The 17,306-nt window shown below is 44.0% G+C and overlaps 1 protein-coding gene across 2 annotated transcripts in view; it reads right to left on the bottom strand.

The window, feature by feature from the left end:
• Nucleotides 1–17,306, bottom strand: part of DOCK11 (dedicator of cytokinesis 11) — a 188,584-nt gene that overhangs the window by 28,988 nt on the left and 142,290 nt on the right. For both annotated transcript variants that reach the window (XM_059158508.1, XM_059158509.1), the window contains 4 exons: nt 16,043–16,225; nt 12,599–12,712; nt 9,806–10,021; nt 9,667–9,724 (listed from right to left, as the gene is read on the bottom strand). In XM_059158508.1, coding sequence (XP_059014491.1) covers nt 9,667–9,724; nt 9,806–10,021; nt 12,599–12,712; nt 16,043–16,225 — 571 coding nt within the window. The remainder of the gene's footprint in view (nt 1–9,666; nt 9,725–9,805; nt 10,022–12,598; nt 12,713–16,042; nt 16,226–17,306) is intronic.

Below are 17,306 nucleotides of genomic sequence, written 5' to 3'. Positions count from 1 at the left end.
AGTAAGCTTCCTTCTGGGACTCTGCCTCATCTTCAAGGGCTAGTAGAGTCCCTGTTTCCCAAGTGTCATCTAACACTTTGATCCTGTATGTTTCTGGATTGTCACCTAATCAAGGAGGCCATGTACTTTTCAGGTAACCAGAGAATGAATTTTTGTAACCATTTCTAGCTCCTGATCTCACTGTAGAATTGGGAAAGGAAGTGGGTCATTGGGGGAAGCCTAGCCCAGGACTTGTAAGAGAGGCAGAAAGAGAAAACATACAACAGGGCTAAAGCATCAACCTTGGAGAAAAGGAGCAGACCCTGGGAGAATCAGAGCTTTCAGAGCTTGATATCTTCAGGTCTAGCACTAATTGTGTGACTCGAGCCCTGCTCATCTCCCTAGAACTGTAAAAAGTTTCATCAGCTGTAACACAGAGATAACAGCAACTTTGCGAGAATTCAAGGAAACACAAAGGGTTTAGAAGAGAACCTAGCATGTAAGGAGTGCTGAATGCAAAGCTACCAATAAATGGGTTTTTCCAAGATAGGACAATTGTTGCCAGCTGGTACAGTGAGTGAAGCTACAGCTGGACCCCGGAGAAGCAGCAAGTGAGCTCAAGCTGAGGACAGCTGCTGTAGGACTGTGGACCAAGTGGTTCCTGTCAAGTGAAGAGTGTAGGTACAGAGGGCAGACCACGTGGGTGCCAGCCACATTCTGGACAGGGGAATGTGTCCCAACAACTCCTGTTTTTACTTACCTTTCTGTAGGTGGGCTGGAATTTAAGAGTTACAGAAAATCCAGCCTCCTTATAAAAGAATCTGCTAGTGGGTGAAAATCGGCTGGTCGCGAGGGAATAAAAATTGTTGGCAATCTATTGTTCTAGAACCTCTGGAATAGTGATGTTTAGAAAGCATGATCTACTCATGGCAGAAGCCCGGGAAAGCTCCCCAAGGTTAGAGGTTGGGGAAAACAGAAGGAAGATTTAAGAGAGTTGAACTTTATATTTCGGAGATTTCTCAGAATTATGGTTTAAAGAAAAAAGGTCATGTATCGAGGCTTGGATTTTGCCAACTCCTCCTGTCTACATGAAAGCTAACTAGACATACACTGCCTGGTAAGATGCTTGCTGGAGCATGAGTTATCAAGGAAGCACCATGCTTCTGAGAGAGAGACAGACAGACAGACAGACGGGGTTTGGGTGAGGAAAGATGGGGCTATTCTGAAGTCCTATTTCAAGAATGGAGAAACACATTGGGGGCAATCAGTGAATTTCTGAGAGGGAAGGAAATGACAATGAGATTTACTTGGACCCAATGGACTTTAGGGCCTTTTTTTTTTTTTTTTCAAAGAAATCAGGTAATAAAAGACACTTAAGATAGGGCATGACACATTTCGTTTCTAAAGATAACCGTGCCTAAAATGGTCTGTCATAGACTTCTAGAGTGTTCTATTCCAAGTGCTGGACCACAACAAGATAAGGAACCTGCACCAGAACATGAATCAGTACATCATTTCCTTCTTCGACAAAGTCTATGGGGGGAAAAATGTCCCCTGAATTAACTATGCTCAGTCACATAGCTGATTTACATTCAGGATAATACCCCTTATCTTGCTGGGGACCAGTAACAGGTCTGATTCAGCCATTCTTCGGGTAGTACATCAGGAGAACGTTTTGAGATTGAGAAAACGTCCGTTTGAGCACCTCAGTGAAGTCAAGAGCCAGGCGGGATGGAAGAGGGCCCCCAAAATTGAGCGAAGCAATACAGTGTAGTCCTTGTCAGAGAAAAAAGCATCAGTCCCTGAAGGTCTCTGGCCGCTAGGTCCGTAGGCAGGGAAAAAACTCCTGTCTGGGGGGTGCCTGGGTGGCTCAGTGGGTTAAGCCACTGCCTTCGGCTCAGGTCATGATCCGAGAGTCCTGGGATCAAGCCCCACATCAGGCTCCCTGCTCAGCAGAGAGCCTGCTTCTCCCTCTTCCTCTGCCTGCTGCTCTGCCTACTTGTGGTTTCTATCTCTCTAATAAGTAAATAAAATCTTTAAAAAACAAACAAACAAACAAACAAACAAAACTCCTGTCTGAGCTAAAATTTATTAAGGGATTCCCAAATCTAGGATTCTTCTAGAATGCTGCGATTTAGGGGAGGACAAAAGAAGGCTCGCTCCTATACCAGAGATCTGATGAGGCTAAAGCATCGTGGGAGAGAGTCTCCCGGTATAAGTTGTAAGTAGGAAGAGGGCAAATTATGGGCTGTTTTTTTTTCCCCAGAAACTGACAGGTCAACACCCACTTTGGAGCTCGTGGTCTGCTGCATCTGGTGACAAGACGGCTGTTACGGATTGCTAGCCTCCGAGTTCACTATCAGACTAAGTGTGTTTAGCTTCACTCCTATGCCTGACATAACTCTACCCAGAGGAGACGATATCCCCTTGTTTCCTTAAGTTATTGGCACCCACCAAACTGTCCAGTGATCAGAGGACCCTTTTGGTTGTGAGGGTCTTTAAAATGCTGTTAAGATTTTCAGATGAAGTGAGTTGCTGAATCTAGAAGTGACCCGTGTCTACACCCCAACAGAGGGAGGCGCGTACTTCAGGAACCTCACAGAGCTCCGCGTAGCATTGCAGAAGGTGATTTTCCAGAGTCCGCGATGGATCTTCCGGGGCATACGACCTGGGCTCCTGACCTTGCCCTTCACAGCTATCGATGCTCTATTCCTGACTGTTGTCCCAGGGAAAGCAAGATGCAAACTGCCCAGGGACAGACCACTACCCTGAGCACAAGTGATCGGGGTGGGGGGGGTGGTAAAAAAAAAAAAAGTAGGGAGGAGTTTGGAGGATGGGGAAGCAGTCGAACCCTTGATAAAGGAAGACTGCTGGTCAGAAGAAGGATAAGAGGTTGAAAAGTCTTGAAAGGAGGGCAAAAGAGGGGAAAGGCTGTGATTGGCAAGGAATCAGGAAATAAAAAGCCTACAGGACTTAAGCTACCAAATTCAGGGTAGGAAGACCTGAGAAAGGGAGCAACATTACCCTATAAGGAATGAAAAGAACAGATTCTATGGGAAAGGAAATTCCTTTTTCTGGGTTGCTGGGGGAGCCCTCTAGGATGGCAGCTTTGTCAAACCTTGGATGCCAAGTGGTGGTGGAAGAATGCAGATACTGGACTCTTATCTCCCCCACCTCCCATCCACGGGGTGGGGGGGGGGAACATTTGTGCCTGCCCTCGGGAAGAGAAGAGGGAGAGGTACATGAGGTCTAGCTTAAAAGAAGGAGATCTAGAATAGTTGGGGGTTCTCAGATAAAATGGAAATGGGGACATTTAGACCTGGTTTTCTTTTCTATCCGTGGGGGTGAGAGTAACCGACAGCCAGTAATCATCACCACTTAGAGGTAACTTAGGTAAAAGGAAGAGAACCATAATCCTTAAGGTCTCTCTGGTAGGAACAGCAAGAGCTTTGGCTGACTGAGAGAAGTGGGGTGGGGGTGACAGGGAGAAACACACATCTCCTTCCCCTTTCCCTTCCGGTTCAGGGCCTGAAACACACACACACACAAATCTAGAAATGGCCGTTGCTGGTCTTCTGGCGTCAGCCCCAGGGAGGAAGGGGCCAAGCCTTTGCTTGCTTAGGAAACCACCCAATGGGACAAATTAGGTTGTTTTTTTTTTTTCCTTCAAAACTCCAAACAGGAGAACATCTGTCACCAATATGTGAGCTGGTCAGTAGCATTTCATCTTGATTAGAAGTGCTTTATAATGACTTCAAGAGAAATGGCATAGGAGGAGAAAACAAAATTTTTGCAATCAATATTTCAAAGATTTGTTATTAAAAAAAAACACTATTTATTTATTTGGCAGAGAGAGAGCACAAGCAGGGGGAGCAAGGGAAGGAGAAGCAGATTCCCTACCGAGCAGGGACCCGATGATAGCTAGACTCCATCTCAGAACCCTGAGATCAAGACCCAAGCCAAAGGCAGATGATTAACCAACTGAGCCACCCAGGCACTCGGATGTGTCAAAGATTTAAAATACATTCTAACTCTCCTTCCCTTTTGTTTTCATCATCAAAGGACACTTAACAGTAGCAAACAAAAGGCTGTAGAATTGCTCAACTATATTTTTGAACTAAGTCTGTCTTTAAGTGTTAATAAAACTTTTTTCCCTTAGTTCTGCACTCAGCTGTGTGTTTATTTGCCCAGTAAATACCCAGTTCTTATCTAGATCCTTAAGTTCTCAGACCGGGTAACGGGTTAATGGATTAAGTTTCGAAATTGTGTTTTCACATGTGTTTTAGCAGTCCACATTGCTATTGTGTTTTCACAATGTGTTTTAGCAGTCCACATTACTGTAACTGCATAGTTTAATCAGCTAATCACCAAAAGAGGGTGTTCTGGATCATTGGAATGACCAGAGCCAAGGGTAAGGGGGAGCCCTGAGGATTTTACAACTCTGTCCCCATTTTGGAATAAGCTTTGCTAGTTTAACAAGTAGGATTTTCCAAGTCTAAAAATAGATGGCAGCTATAAATAAATAAGAATGTAAACTCCTCAATTTAACATTATGTTTTCTTTAAAATGCTAAACATCTTTCCCTATTTGGAGAGGGGCCCCTTGAGTTCTAAGAAGGGTAAGCTAAAAAACCTCAAAGGGATTATGAAGTAAATATTTAAATGGGGGGTGGGCAAAAGTAGGTGAAGGGGCATGGGAGATACAGGCTCCCAGTTATGGAATGAATAAGTCACAGGAATAAAAGGCACAGCATGGGGAATATAGCCAAGGGTATTGTAATGGCGTTGTATGGGGACAGATGGGACTCGTGGTGACCATACCATAACGCAGAGGGTTAAATCACTATGCTGTACACCAGAAACTAGTTTGACATTGTGTGTCAACTATACTCAAATTTTAAAAAATGTTTTTAAGCACCATTTACACTTAATGAAATGTGCCACACGATTTGGTGTTCAGGCTAGCAGCCTCAAGCCAATGTCCAAAAAACCACAGTGATATTTCTTTCTTTCTTTTTTTTTTTTTTTACTTACTATTTTGTCCAGTCTTATAGTGTTAAAGATTAAGGAATGATAATGGAGAGGAATAATCCTTGATTTCTGCGTGACTGTAGGGTCTTTGGACTTGTGGAAACAAATTCTAGGGAAATATTTTAATATTTCTAACCATTTTCAGTAGACATAAAACTCTTATTGTGATTTCTCTAATAAAAAGAGGAGGTAATATTAACCTCACTTATCTGAAAAACACACCTAAGAATGTATTAGTGTGTTTAGAGTTCTTCTACCAGTTTATTTGGAATTACAGGTGTACAAGTTCAGTATTTATTTTGGCTGTAATTTCATGGGCAGAACAGGGATGTAGGAAAAAAAAAAACCCTGAAACAGGGCCTTCTTTTGATAAGTAAGATTTTTCCATTTTAAAACCACCTATGTACTAAAAAAGGAGAAAACCAGAGTATGCCAATTTCAAACACATGGACTGTTAAAAAAATATTTTGGTATCAAACAGAAAGTGTTCATTTAAAATATAAGTAAAATGAATCTCCATTTTAGTTATGACACCATGCTTGGGAAAACTCATTTTAGAGAGAGGTTCTTCCTGGACGTCGGGGTGGCTCAGTTGGGTAAGCGTCTGCCTTCGGCTCAGGTCATGATCCCAGGGTCCTGAGATTGAGCCCCACCTCGGGCTCTTTGCTCAGCGGGGAATCTGCTTCTCTCTCTGCCCCTTCTCCTGCTCGTGCTCTCCGTCTCTCCCTGACAAATAAATAAAATCTTAAAAAGAAAGAAAGAGGTTCTCCCCACACAGGTGGTATTATATGAGGCAATCAAACACTGAGCCTTAGATGTAAAATGAAAGCCATGTAGTTAACTGTAGGAATCCTGGAGTTAAAAAAACAAAATAAACATGGCTGTGTTCTCACAGACCAAGGCAGAGTGATAGGACTCCCACAAGATGGTTTCATTTTACCCTCATGTTACTCATTCAACTACCTTAGAGGAAGTAGCTTGGCCATTATGATAGATAGTGGAAGGTTTCTTTGCAATATCCGTACCTGGTCAATTTTTAAACCTAGCTCGAGTAGTTTCTACAGTAGTAGCCAGCAATATCGTTTCTGGAAAGGGAAACTTTCAGGCAGAGTCTTGAATTAGACCTGCTGGATCCCGAAGCCCTTCAAGACCACTGACTCCCTTTCTGTTTTGCCTGCCCCACTCCCGATCTCCCCTCCAGCTCTATTGACATAATTGATACCTAACACTGTGTAAGTTTAAGGTGTGTGTGTTGATTTCACACGTGTATACTGCAAAACGATTACCACAGCGGTGTTAACACCACATGTACTTACCATTTGGGGGGAGATGAGAATATTTAAGATCCACTCTCCCAGCAACTATCAAGTATATAATCCAGTTTCTTTAACTACGATCACTGTGCTATGCATTAGATCTCCAGAATGTATTCATCTTATACCTGAAAGTTTCTACCCTCTGACCAACATCTTCCTGTTTTCCCCACCCGCCCCCACCCCAGCCCCTTGCAACTACCATTTCACTCTCTGCTTCTGTGAATTCAACTTTTTAGATGCTACGTGAAAGTAAGATCATACAGTGTTTGTCTTTCTCTTTCTGACTCATTTCACTTAGCAGAGCACCTTCAAGGTCCATTCATATTACTCGAATTGGCAGGATTTCCTTCTTCTTGTGGCTGAATAACATTCTATTATGTATATGTGCCACATCTTTACCCATTCATTCGAACCTGTTTCATATGTTTTCATGTCACTAATTAGCATCTTTTCATTTCAGCACTTCTTGCAAGGCAGGTCTAGCACTGATAACTTGTTCAGCTTTTGTTTGCCTGGGAATATCTTCATCCGTCCATCATTTCTGAAGGACAACTTTGCTGGAAAGAGTACTCTTGATTGGCAGTTTTATTTTTTCAGTGCTCTGAGTAGATCATCCTGCTCTCTCCTTGCCTGTAAGGTTCTGCTGCAAAATCCACTGATAGACTTAGGGGGGGTTCCCTTGTAAGTTACAAACTTACTTTCTCTTGCTACGTTAGGATTACTTGTCTTTTTTTTTTTTTTAAAGATTTATTTATTTATTTGACACACAGTGAGAGACAGCAAGAGACAGAGAGAGAGGAACACAAGCAGGTGAGTGGGAGAGGGAGAAGCAGGCTTCCCACCAAGCAGGGAGCCCAATGTGGGGCTCAATCCCAGGACCCCGGGATCGTGACCTGAGCGGAAGGCAGATGCTTAACCAACTGAGCCACCCAGGAGCCCCATGGATTTCTTGTCTTTTGACAGTTTTACTATAAACACGTCTTTAGAGAAGCTCTCTGAGTTTTTTTGGGGATCTATGAACCTCGTGAACATGGGTGTCCAAATCTCTCTCTAGACTTGGGACATTCTCGGCCAATATTTCTTGAAATAAAAGCTTTCTGTCTTTTTCTCAGACTCTAATAATTCACAGATTGTTTCCTCTGATGCTGTCCCGAAGATCACCCACATAAGCTTCTTCACTCTTTCTCATTCTTTTGTCCTTTGTTCTTCTCTGATGAGATCATTTTAAAGGTCTTGGCTTCTTCTTCTCTTTTTTTTTTAAAAGATCTATTTATTTATTTTAGGGTAGAGGGGCAGAGGCAGAAGGAGAGAGAATCTCAAGCAATCAACCTACTGAGCATGGTGCCTGAGATCATGACCAGAGCCTACGCCAAGAGTTGGATGTCTAACCAGCTGAGCCACCCGTGCGCCCCATCAAAGGTCCTGGTTTCTATTTCACAGATTAGTTCTTCTGCTTGATCCATTCTGCCGGCAATGCTCTGTTGTGTTCTTCACTTCATTCGTTGTATTCTTCAATGCCAGAATTTGTGTTTCCTTCAAAATTTCTGTTTAACTTCTTGTTTTGTTCTCATATGGTTTTCCTGACATCATTGAGTTGTCTTTCAGTTTTATTGTAGCTTATTAAGCTTCCTTAACACGGCTATTTTGAATTCTTGAGGAGGTAAACTGCAGAGCTCCAAGTCTTTGACACGGGTCACTGGAAGATTGTTGGGATCCCTTGTTGGTGTCATGTTTCCTTTGTTTTTCCTGTTCTCTCAAGTCTTGCATCTGAAGTAGCAGTCATCTCCAACCACCTTTACTGGCCGACTCTGGGAGAGAATTAACTTCCATGGGGCCTTCCCCGCCTTCCTATGGATAGCCTGGCTTCACACTCCTTGCTCCCCTTTGTGGCAGATTTCTGAAGCTTGTATGCCTTCTCTCCCTCATGCGACACACCAGGCCGGGTGCTAACAGCTCCCTTTTGCTCTCTCAAGGCTGGTGTTGAAGCTCAAGTCCATGTTCCCCAAGGGGCCCACAGATTCTGGATGGCTTTCTGGTCATCTGCAAAAGCTGGCTCTCATCACCTATCAGGAGAATGCCCAGGGACCCAGCTGGAGGATAAAGGAGCGGGTGGTTTAGATGTGCAAGGCATGGAGAGTACCTGTGGGCTAGGGGCTAGATGGGGCGATGGCGGGGGGGGGGGGGGGATCCATGAGCTAAGTGTCCCTCGTGCCTTGCTGGCGGGCGGATAGAGCCTGCAATGCAGCCAGTAGGATTCCTTTTTTTGTTGTTTGTTTGTTTGTTTTGGATTCCTGTCTTTTAAAAGCCATCTAGGAATCCTACCTGGACACTCCCTCCCTTTCCCCACCCCCAGTCATGCAGCTCAGGAGCCAGGACTCCGGCAGGGCGAGAGAGAAATGGGCCTCTTTGGCGGGTCCTGTACTCCTGGGGAAGCCAGGTGCCCACTCATAGGCTCTCACTTTTTCCCACCGAAGAAATCATGTGCAAGGAGGTCTCTCTTGGCACTAAGCCAAGCCACCTTAAAGAAGGTGGGACATGAGTCAAGTCAAACTGTTCTGAGCCGCCGCAAGGCATCTGAACTTGTATCTATTTAGCTCCAAAAGCATGCCAGAACTTCTCAGCTGGACCCCTGGACATGCACCAAGGACCATCCTCTCTAAATCTGTGGACAACTGTCTAAGGCAGCGTTCTCCAGGGGCTCTCAGACCGCAGCTGGGAGGGGCTGGAGCCCACTAGGGGACCAAGGTTTGTCTGTTTGTTGCCTAAAGCTCGGGTGGGTGAGATTCCTCCCCAGGTCCCTTGGCACACACTGCTGGATTCCGCAGCTCCCAGAGGCACTTTTGTCCATGGACAGATGCCACATTGTTGGGAGGGGTCGTATACAAACAAGGCACATCTTATTTGGCCATCTTGCTGATGTGCTGACCCCTTCTAATACCAAAGTACCGGTACACTAAGGTAGCTACAGAGAAATCATCTGTGGCAGGTTTTGGTGAATCTGAGACAGATGAGCGGAAAACAGAGGATCTCTATTAACCAGAGCTTCTCATGAGCCCTGAGAAGAATTTAATCGGTGGCAGTCTTCCAGGGAGACAGTCTTGGAAAAATAAACATTGGGAATCAGGCCTGGCCCTGTTACTATTTAACTTATTCTTGTGCTCTTAATGGAAGGCAAAATGAGCAGTCCAGTTTTCTTTTATAACAACTTCTGTTTATGAGGCTAACGGTGAACATAGTTTTCGGAGCTCAATGACATCACATTCCTAGTCACAAGCTACAAGCATGAAAACTCGCGCGCTAGCGGAAATCCTCCACTGTGTCTGAGAACAGAAATATCTTACTTTTTCGATGAAGAAACTCTGCAACCAAAGCTGCCACGTGGACGTAACACATTGCTGCCTGAAAGAGGACAAAAAAAGGTCAGCCTGTGTTCCAGGGTTTTTGTAGGACTGTGCTCAGGACAAAGTCTTAGGTCCTCACCTCTGAAAAATCTCCATTTTTTATGTGAATCTTGGCCATGCTATCAAGCCAGGTTTTCCTGAGCTCCGGAGTGCTTGCATAGGACTTGGCTAAGCTATACTGGAGATCAATGAGCATTTCTGGATCTTTCTCATGCTCCTTCATTTGAGCAGTGGCCATGAGAACAGTACGGATTCTCTTGGTCAAGTCTTTGACTTCTGAAGGAAAAGCAGTTGCCTGATTTCAAAACAAACAAAAAAGACATGTTCATTAACATTATTAATGTGCTCTAATGTGCTCTAAGCCTTGGCATCCAATCCTGGGAATAACATGGTTTATATTCCTTGGGACAGTTCTTGGTATTTGGTTCTTGGTATATTACATGTCTAAAGAGTATTTTATTTTACTTTACTTTATTTTATTTCATTTTATTTTAAAGTAGGCTCCAAGCACAGGATGAAGCCCAACACAGGGCTTGAACTCATGACCCTGAGATCAAGACCTGGGCTGAGATCATGAGCCAGACACTTAACCAACTTAGCCACCCAGGCGCTCCTGAAGAGCTTTAAATTAATTCTTTTTAAAGGCTCTACCTTGATGGCAGTATACTCACAATACATAAAAGCACAGCTTCTGGAGCCAGACTACCTGGCTCTGAACTCTAGCTAGTCTTCTGTATATCTCACGGCCATGAGAATTATTGGCCGTTATCATGGAATTTTAGTTACAAGAGTAACTAAAAATGGACAGCTTACTATGGATCAAGCAACGGTCGGAGTGCCTTACATCTTTTATTTTTCCAGCAACCCTATGAAATAAGCACTGTTGTAATTCATTTAACCAATAGGAAAACAGAGGAACGCTGCAGTTAAATAGTTCGGCCAAAGTGTCACAGCTGGTTAAGTGGCAGGGACAGGATTGACACCCAGACATCCTGGCCCCAGAGCTAGTGATCTCAGCCACTCTTCCTTATGATAAAGCATACCTATCCCGCCCACCGATTACCACATACACTCAGGTAGAATCCATACTGCAAACATTTCCACTTCTCCAACTAAAAGGCTGTGAATCACAGGACATTCTCTAAAGAATTTACTAGCTTCTCTCAGAGTGTTGTTTTGTTCTCCAAACCTCCTAAGTTAGTTTCCTCTTTATCCTGGCCACTATTAAGAAAGTACTATCACTTCCTCTTAACACCAGTGGACTGATCACAATTGTCGGTAGGGTTCAGAGAAGATGAGTGAGGGACAAGTTACAGGGGTTAGGGAGCTTTCCAAGGTGAATATAACCAAATGTGGAGGAAACAGTTCTTAAAAGTGCTTTCTTAATCCCTTTAAAAATAATAAGTATGGCTAGTAAGGTTCCTTCTTTTTTTTTAACTTTTATTTAAATTCAATTAGCCAACATACAGTACATCCTTAGTTTCACATTAAAGTTCCTTCTTAAACCCCAGAAGCAATTTCATTTACTGGGGTAAAGGCATACCTTGATGACCTTATTGGTGATGACAGCCCTACGAGAATAAAACTAAGAAATGAGTCATGACAAAGAGTTCTTATCAAGGTCAGCCACAGTGGACCTTGTTCACTTTGAAAAAGATGCTAATCCAATTTTTATATAACATAGAATTAAGAATGGTAATGACCAACAAAAATAAATTTCAGGGTAGAAGATCCTTAATGACAAAAATTGTTTCCATGCTCGTGGGATTAGTTGGAGCATACACTGATCTCTCAGGGAACCAGTAAAACTGGCTGAAAAGCAAACTTTCCCAGCCTGAGAAGCACTGGCACTGTTTTGTTTTTGGTTTTTTTTTTCAGTCTAAGAAACATTCTTATGGGAATAATTTTTTTTCTTTGGTACATAGATTCTACATGTCCCAAACATCAAGTATGCTGTGACTGGGAGTTTTTTTTTTCCTTCCTTTTTTTTTTTTTAAACACAATATTGTTAAATTATCCTGGAGGATGACCTTTCCCAAGAATGGGGATGATCCCTCTGGGAGAGAAAGCCTTCTACTGGCAAAAGATTCTTCTTCCCTTGAACACATGCATCACTGAAGATCAGGACCTGTTCTCTGTGCAACAAGACAAATGTATTTTTAACAATGTTGTAGGTTGAGCACATACGGGTAAGAAAGAGGGATGGTGGTCAGGGTCTTGGGCTTTGCCTCAGCCACCTGGTATGTAAGAAGAACAGGGTTAGGCTAGGGTTTGCCTATGTACCTAGGGCAAGCCATAATCAGTGAATAGAGGATTCCTGAAACCCAGTGCACCAGTAATCAAAATCATAGATGATAATAACTCTCAAAAAAAAAAGAAGCGAGTTTAGGGCGCCCGGGTGGCTCAGTGGCTTAAGCCTCTGCCTTCAGCTCAGGTCATGATCTCAGGATCCTGGGATGGAGCCCCACATCAGGCTCTCTGCTCAGCGGGGAGCCTGCTTCCCCCTCTCTCTCTGCCTGCCTCTCTGCCTACTTGTGATCTCTCTCTCTGTCAAATAAATAAATAAAATTAAAAAAAAAAAGAAGCAAGTTTAGAAATCAAGCTCAGAAAAAAATTCCAATTCTACTAGCTAAAATAACTACACGTAACAAAGTATAGTAATTTCTCCAGCCAGCCAGATGATTTTGAAGATGCTCCATGTACCAGGCCGTGTTCTGGGCGCCGGAGAGATGGGGCCACACAAGGCAAAGCCCATGTCTTATACACTCGACACTATCAAGAGTTGTGAATCCCATGAGAGCGTAACTAGAGCAGTATGAACTTTTCTGACTCAGAAGGTGGTTCTAGTTTACTCCTTGGAGTGAGAACATACCTTCATAGGTCTGTCACTGTTGGCAAAATTATTAATAATGAATAGAGACTCCTGAAATCGCGACCCTCCGCTTAGCGCGACATCGGCTATCAGCTGGCTCACGGCGATTATGATCTGTGGGAAGAAGCACACATGGTTTTTCGAATATCTTTTGAACAAATGCTGCTGATTTCCATCATTGTGGAAGCCCCTAAGCACACGTATGAAATGTTCTTTTTTAAAATTGCCTCACTGGGTGCCCTGGTGGCTCAGTCGGTTAAGCATCTGCCTTCGGCTCAAGTCAGGATCCCAGGCTTCTGGGATTGAGCCCCACATCGGGCTCCTGCTTCCCCCCCGCCCCCCACTTGTATTCTCACGCTCTCAGTCAAATAAAATCTTTTAAATAAAAAAAAATCTTGTAAAAAGAAAAAGAAAAGGGGTGCTTGGGTGGCTCAGTTGGATAGGCGTCTGCCTTCGGCTCAGGTCATGATCCCGGAGTCCTGGGATCGAGACCCGCATCGGGCTCCCTGCTCTTCGGAGAGCCTGCTTCTCCCTCTCCCTCTCCCCCTGCTTGTGTTCCCTCTCTCGTTGTGTCTCTCTCTGTCAAATAAATAAAATCTTTTTAAAAAAAGAAAAAGAAATAAAAATGCTACACCATTCCATCGTAATCTGTTTTCTTCATATGTGAGGGGTTTGAATTCTTCTAGAGGAAGAGCAACTTGTCCCAAGGGCAAAGTTTATTTAGCCTTTTCTTGGTTAGATGCGAATGACTGTTCACAACTCTTAGCACAGTTAGATCTAAAACGGTTTGCAAGATCATGATCTGAGACAACGGTGGTGAGATCTCTGCTTCGACTCTGCCGGCTAGGTCATTGCCATGGCAAAGCTGGAAATAGATGACATTTTTCTTGGGTAGTTTATCAGTGCCTTTCGCTAGTCGATTTCAGGGTGCTGGACTCACAGTGGCGGCCCCTCAGCTCCCTTCCTGGTTTCTGACTCTGCTCTCTCCAGTTCTGATGGCAGGACACATAAAGGCCTTAGGGGATGGTCTGAAACTCAGGTTCCCTTGGATGATCGCCTACGTGATTCACACTCTGGTGCTGATGGCCGGGGGCTTTATCCCCACTTGCGGGAAGCAGGGTTTGGTGGGAGCTGCAAGCACAGGCTCTAGAGTCAAACTGCCTTACATTCAGCTTTTGGCTTTATTGATTATTCATTGTATGGCTTGGGGAAAGTTATTTCACCCTCCTGTGCCTCACTGTTCTCATTAGTCATATGGGGAGGATAACAATACCTGCCTGATAGCGTGGTTATGAGAGTGAAAGAGAGCCTAATCACAAGACCAGTTAGCCCTTTTTTGAGCACTTACTATGGGCCGGAGATGGTTTGAAGTCTTCACATTTATTAATGCGTTTATATTTCAATAAATGACTTGAGAGAACGGATGCTCTGACCCTGAAGAACAGACCTTAGTGGGGAATTTCAGGCATACGGGCATGTTTACTGTGCAAGTGTTTTTTAGGGAAGGCAGTCTTTAAATGGCGCCTCATAAAAGCAAATAGCAAAAGCCCCAACAGGTAATGCTGGCCCTCATATCCCAAAGTAACTATGTAGCAGATTTTATAGAAAGCGTCTACCCCTATCAGATTTTCCCATTCCCAATGATGTTTCTAGAAAGCTGCAGATGGTTGCTTCCCCATTTCTTTTTTTTTTTTTTAAGATTTTATTTATTTGACAGAGAGAGACACTATGAGAGAGGGAACACAAGCAGAGGGAGTGGGAGAGGGAGAAGCAGGCTTCCTACTGAGCAGGGAGCCTGACATGGGGGCCTGATGCCAGGACTCCGGGATCATGACCTGATCTGAAGGCAGACGTTTAATGACTAAGCCACCCAGGTGCCCCTCCTTTCCCATTTCTAACCCAGACTCCAACAAACAACTCCAATGGAACAGACTGTGGCAGGGAAGAAGTCGGAAATACGACCAAGGATCTCCCAGAGGGCAAAGATGCCTAGTGAGTCAAGAAGGCCCATCTGTGGTTTGGCTGAGAGCAGTTTCATCCAACAAGCAAAAGAAATGTAGACAATGACAACTACCACACGCTAAGTGTCCCTTACACACATGCTAGGCATGGTGCCCGGCACTACACACACTTTCTGTTAGACCCTCACAGTAACCCTGCAGGGTGAACCACACCTGCCTCGTTTTACAGATGAGGCAGAGAGTTGAAGACAAATTGAGTCCCTTGCCTAGGGCCACACAGTAAGTACGTAGCTGAACTGGGATTTAAACCAGGTGTGAGGGGTTGGGGGTGGCGGCGCCTGGGTGGCTCAGTCAGTGAAGCATCGGCCTTTGGCTCAGGTCATGCTCCTGGGGTCCTGGGACTGAGGCCCATGTCCTGCTCCCTGCTCAGCGGGGAGTCTGCTTCTCCCTCTGCCCCTCCCCCTGCTCGGGCTTTCTCTCTCCACCCCGCAATAAATAAATAAAACCTTTAAAGAAACTAAACCCAGGTAGGTCTGATTGCAAAGTTTGGGCTTGCCACAAACCTGGAGTCGTCTCTCAGTTTTCACTAACTAGGCATGCTGGAACATGAAAAAACAAGCTAAATTACTTGTTACGGTAACAGCCAGTTGTCTAACCAGCTGTGCCATCTAACAAAGATTTTGTCTGGTAGTTAATCATTTCTTTTAATCCTCACGAAACCCTGATGACGTAGGCACAGATATTTGCCCCTAGTTTGCATGTGAAGAAGCTGAGGCGTTAAGACTATGGAAGCTACTCAAGGTCACATGGTAAGTGGTACTCCTGGAGCCTGAACTAGAGCCTGTGCTCTTGACCTCTGCGCTCTAGAGCAGGGCTGTCCAACAGAAATAGGATGTGAGCCCCAAAGGCAATTTTAAATTGTCCCATAGCCACAACAAAAACTAAAAAGACACAGGTGAAATTTAATAAATTTCACTTAACTCAACTCTGTCCAAAATATCACTTCAATGTACAGTCAATATAAAATAATTGAGATAGTTTACTTTTTTGTACTTGGTCTTCAAAAGCCAATGTGTATTGTGTATTTACAACACATCTCAGTTTGGCCTAGCCGAGTTTCAAGCGCTAACTGGCCCTATGTGGCTAAGGGCTATTGTATCGGACCGAGTATCTGAAGGTATTGATACTTGATACTTTTTTAGAGGCTAAAGACTGAACAGAGGAAAGAACAGGAGTGGGCTGCCTGGGTGGCTCAGTCAATTAAGCGTCTGCCTTTGGCTCTGGTCATGATCCCAGGGTCCTGGGATGGAGCCCCACGTTGGGCTCCCTGCTCCTCCCTCTCCCTCTGCCCCTCACTCCCCACCCCCCAACTTCAAGCTCCAACTTTCTTTCTCTCTCAAATAAATGAAGTCTTAAAAAAAAAAAAAAAGAAAGAAAGAAAGAAAAAGAAAAAGAAAGAACGGGAGCTTTGATTTTCACAGACCTGCAGATGTGTCCTCAAAAAGGTTTTCCTTTTGGTATACTCAAAGTTGTTTCTCATCAGAAGGTACAAAAGTGCAGATGCTTCGTTCCTGGTTGAGCTAATCTTTGAGGTGCAGCACTTTAAAACCTCATAGCAAAACGCAGCACACATGTTCACCCTTCCTTTGAAAAAGGCTGAAGGGAACTAAAGAACAGGAAAAACATAAGTAAGTATTTGAAAACCCAATCACAAAAATCAATCCATTATCACATGCCTATTATATTCTCGCTCAAAACTGTATTGGCTGCTGGTGCACCTGGATGGCTCAGTTGGTTAAGCGTCTGCCTTTGGCTCGGGTCATGATCCCGGGGTTGTGGGATCAAGCCCTGCATTGGACTTGTGCTTCCCCCTCTCCCTCTGCCTCCCCCTACCACCCCTGCTCATACTCTCTCTCTCTCAAGCAAATAAATAAAATTAAAAAAAAAAATAACAGGAGAATTCAAGTCCATACACAGGTCACTACAAAAATGTGCGACACTGATTATAAACACAACAGATCCAAGAGGAGCTCATGATGCTCTGGAAAAGATGAGTAGGTTGTTGATAACAGGTATTAAATTAATGAATGGCTGAGATGATGAATGATTGATGGGTGCCAGTTTGGGCTTTGAAAACAGGAAGGACCATCTGCATTGCTTACACTTTCACTTTATGTTTAAACTGTATTTGAACAGTTGCTTATAGTCTGAACTCCCAAACGCTGAGAAAATTATAGTGGGAATCTATCCATCAAGTAAAGTTGATCTTTTAAGAAGCAGACGCGCATGCATCTTCTACTCATAAATAGTGTCGAGTAAACTGTAGTTTGGCATTAGAAAGAGAGTGCAAAAGTGATGCAAATCTTCCAAATTGCCAAGCGGCTGTTACTCTGAAAATGTATTCATACTGCTTTGTGGAAGATCAACTGTCCATATAACAGGCTGGTTACAATCTCCCATGCCTCCATGGCGAGGCAAGCAAGTGGTAAGTTCCTTCAAGGGTACACAATGGAGTTTTTTAGGAAGTGTGAAGCTAGAGGGCCACCCTTTCAAAATCATTCCTTGGGAATCTTAAGTTTAAACCCACGTTACAGGAACTGCGCCCCCCCCCTTCTTTAAAGTAACCTCTACACCTAGTGTGGGGCTCAAACTCTTGACCTCAAGATCAAGAGTCACATGCTCCACTGACGAAGCCAGTCAGGCGCCCCAGGAATCTACTCCTTTTATCACCTCAACACCAAATACAA

This window comes from Mustela lutreola, chromosome X (assembly GCF_030435805.1).
Source record: "Mustela lutreola isolate mMusLut2 chromosome X, mMusLut2.pri, whole genome shotgun sequence".
Lineage (NCBI taxonomy): Eukaryota > Metazoa > Chordata > Mammalia > Carnivora > Mustelidae > Mustela > Mustela lutreola.
Note: the sequence above shows the minus strand (reverse complement) of the source record. Positions and strands in the feature narration are given on the sequence as shown.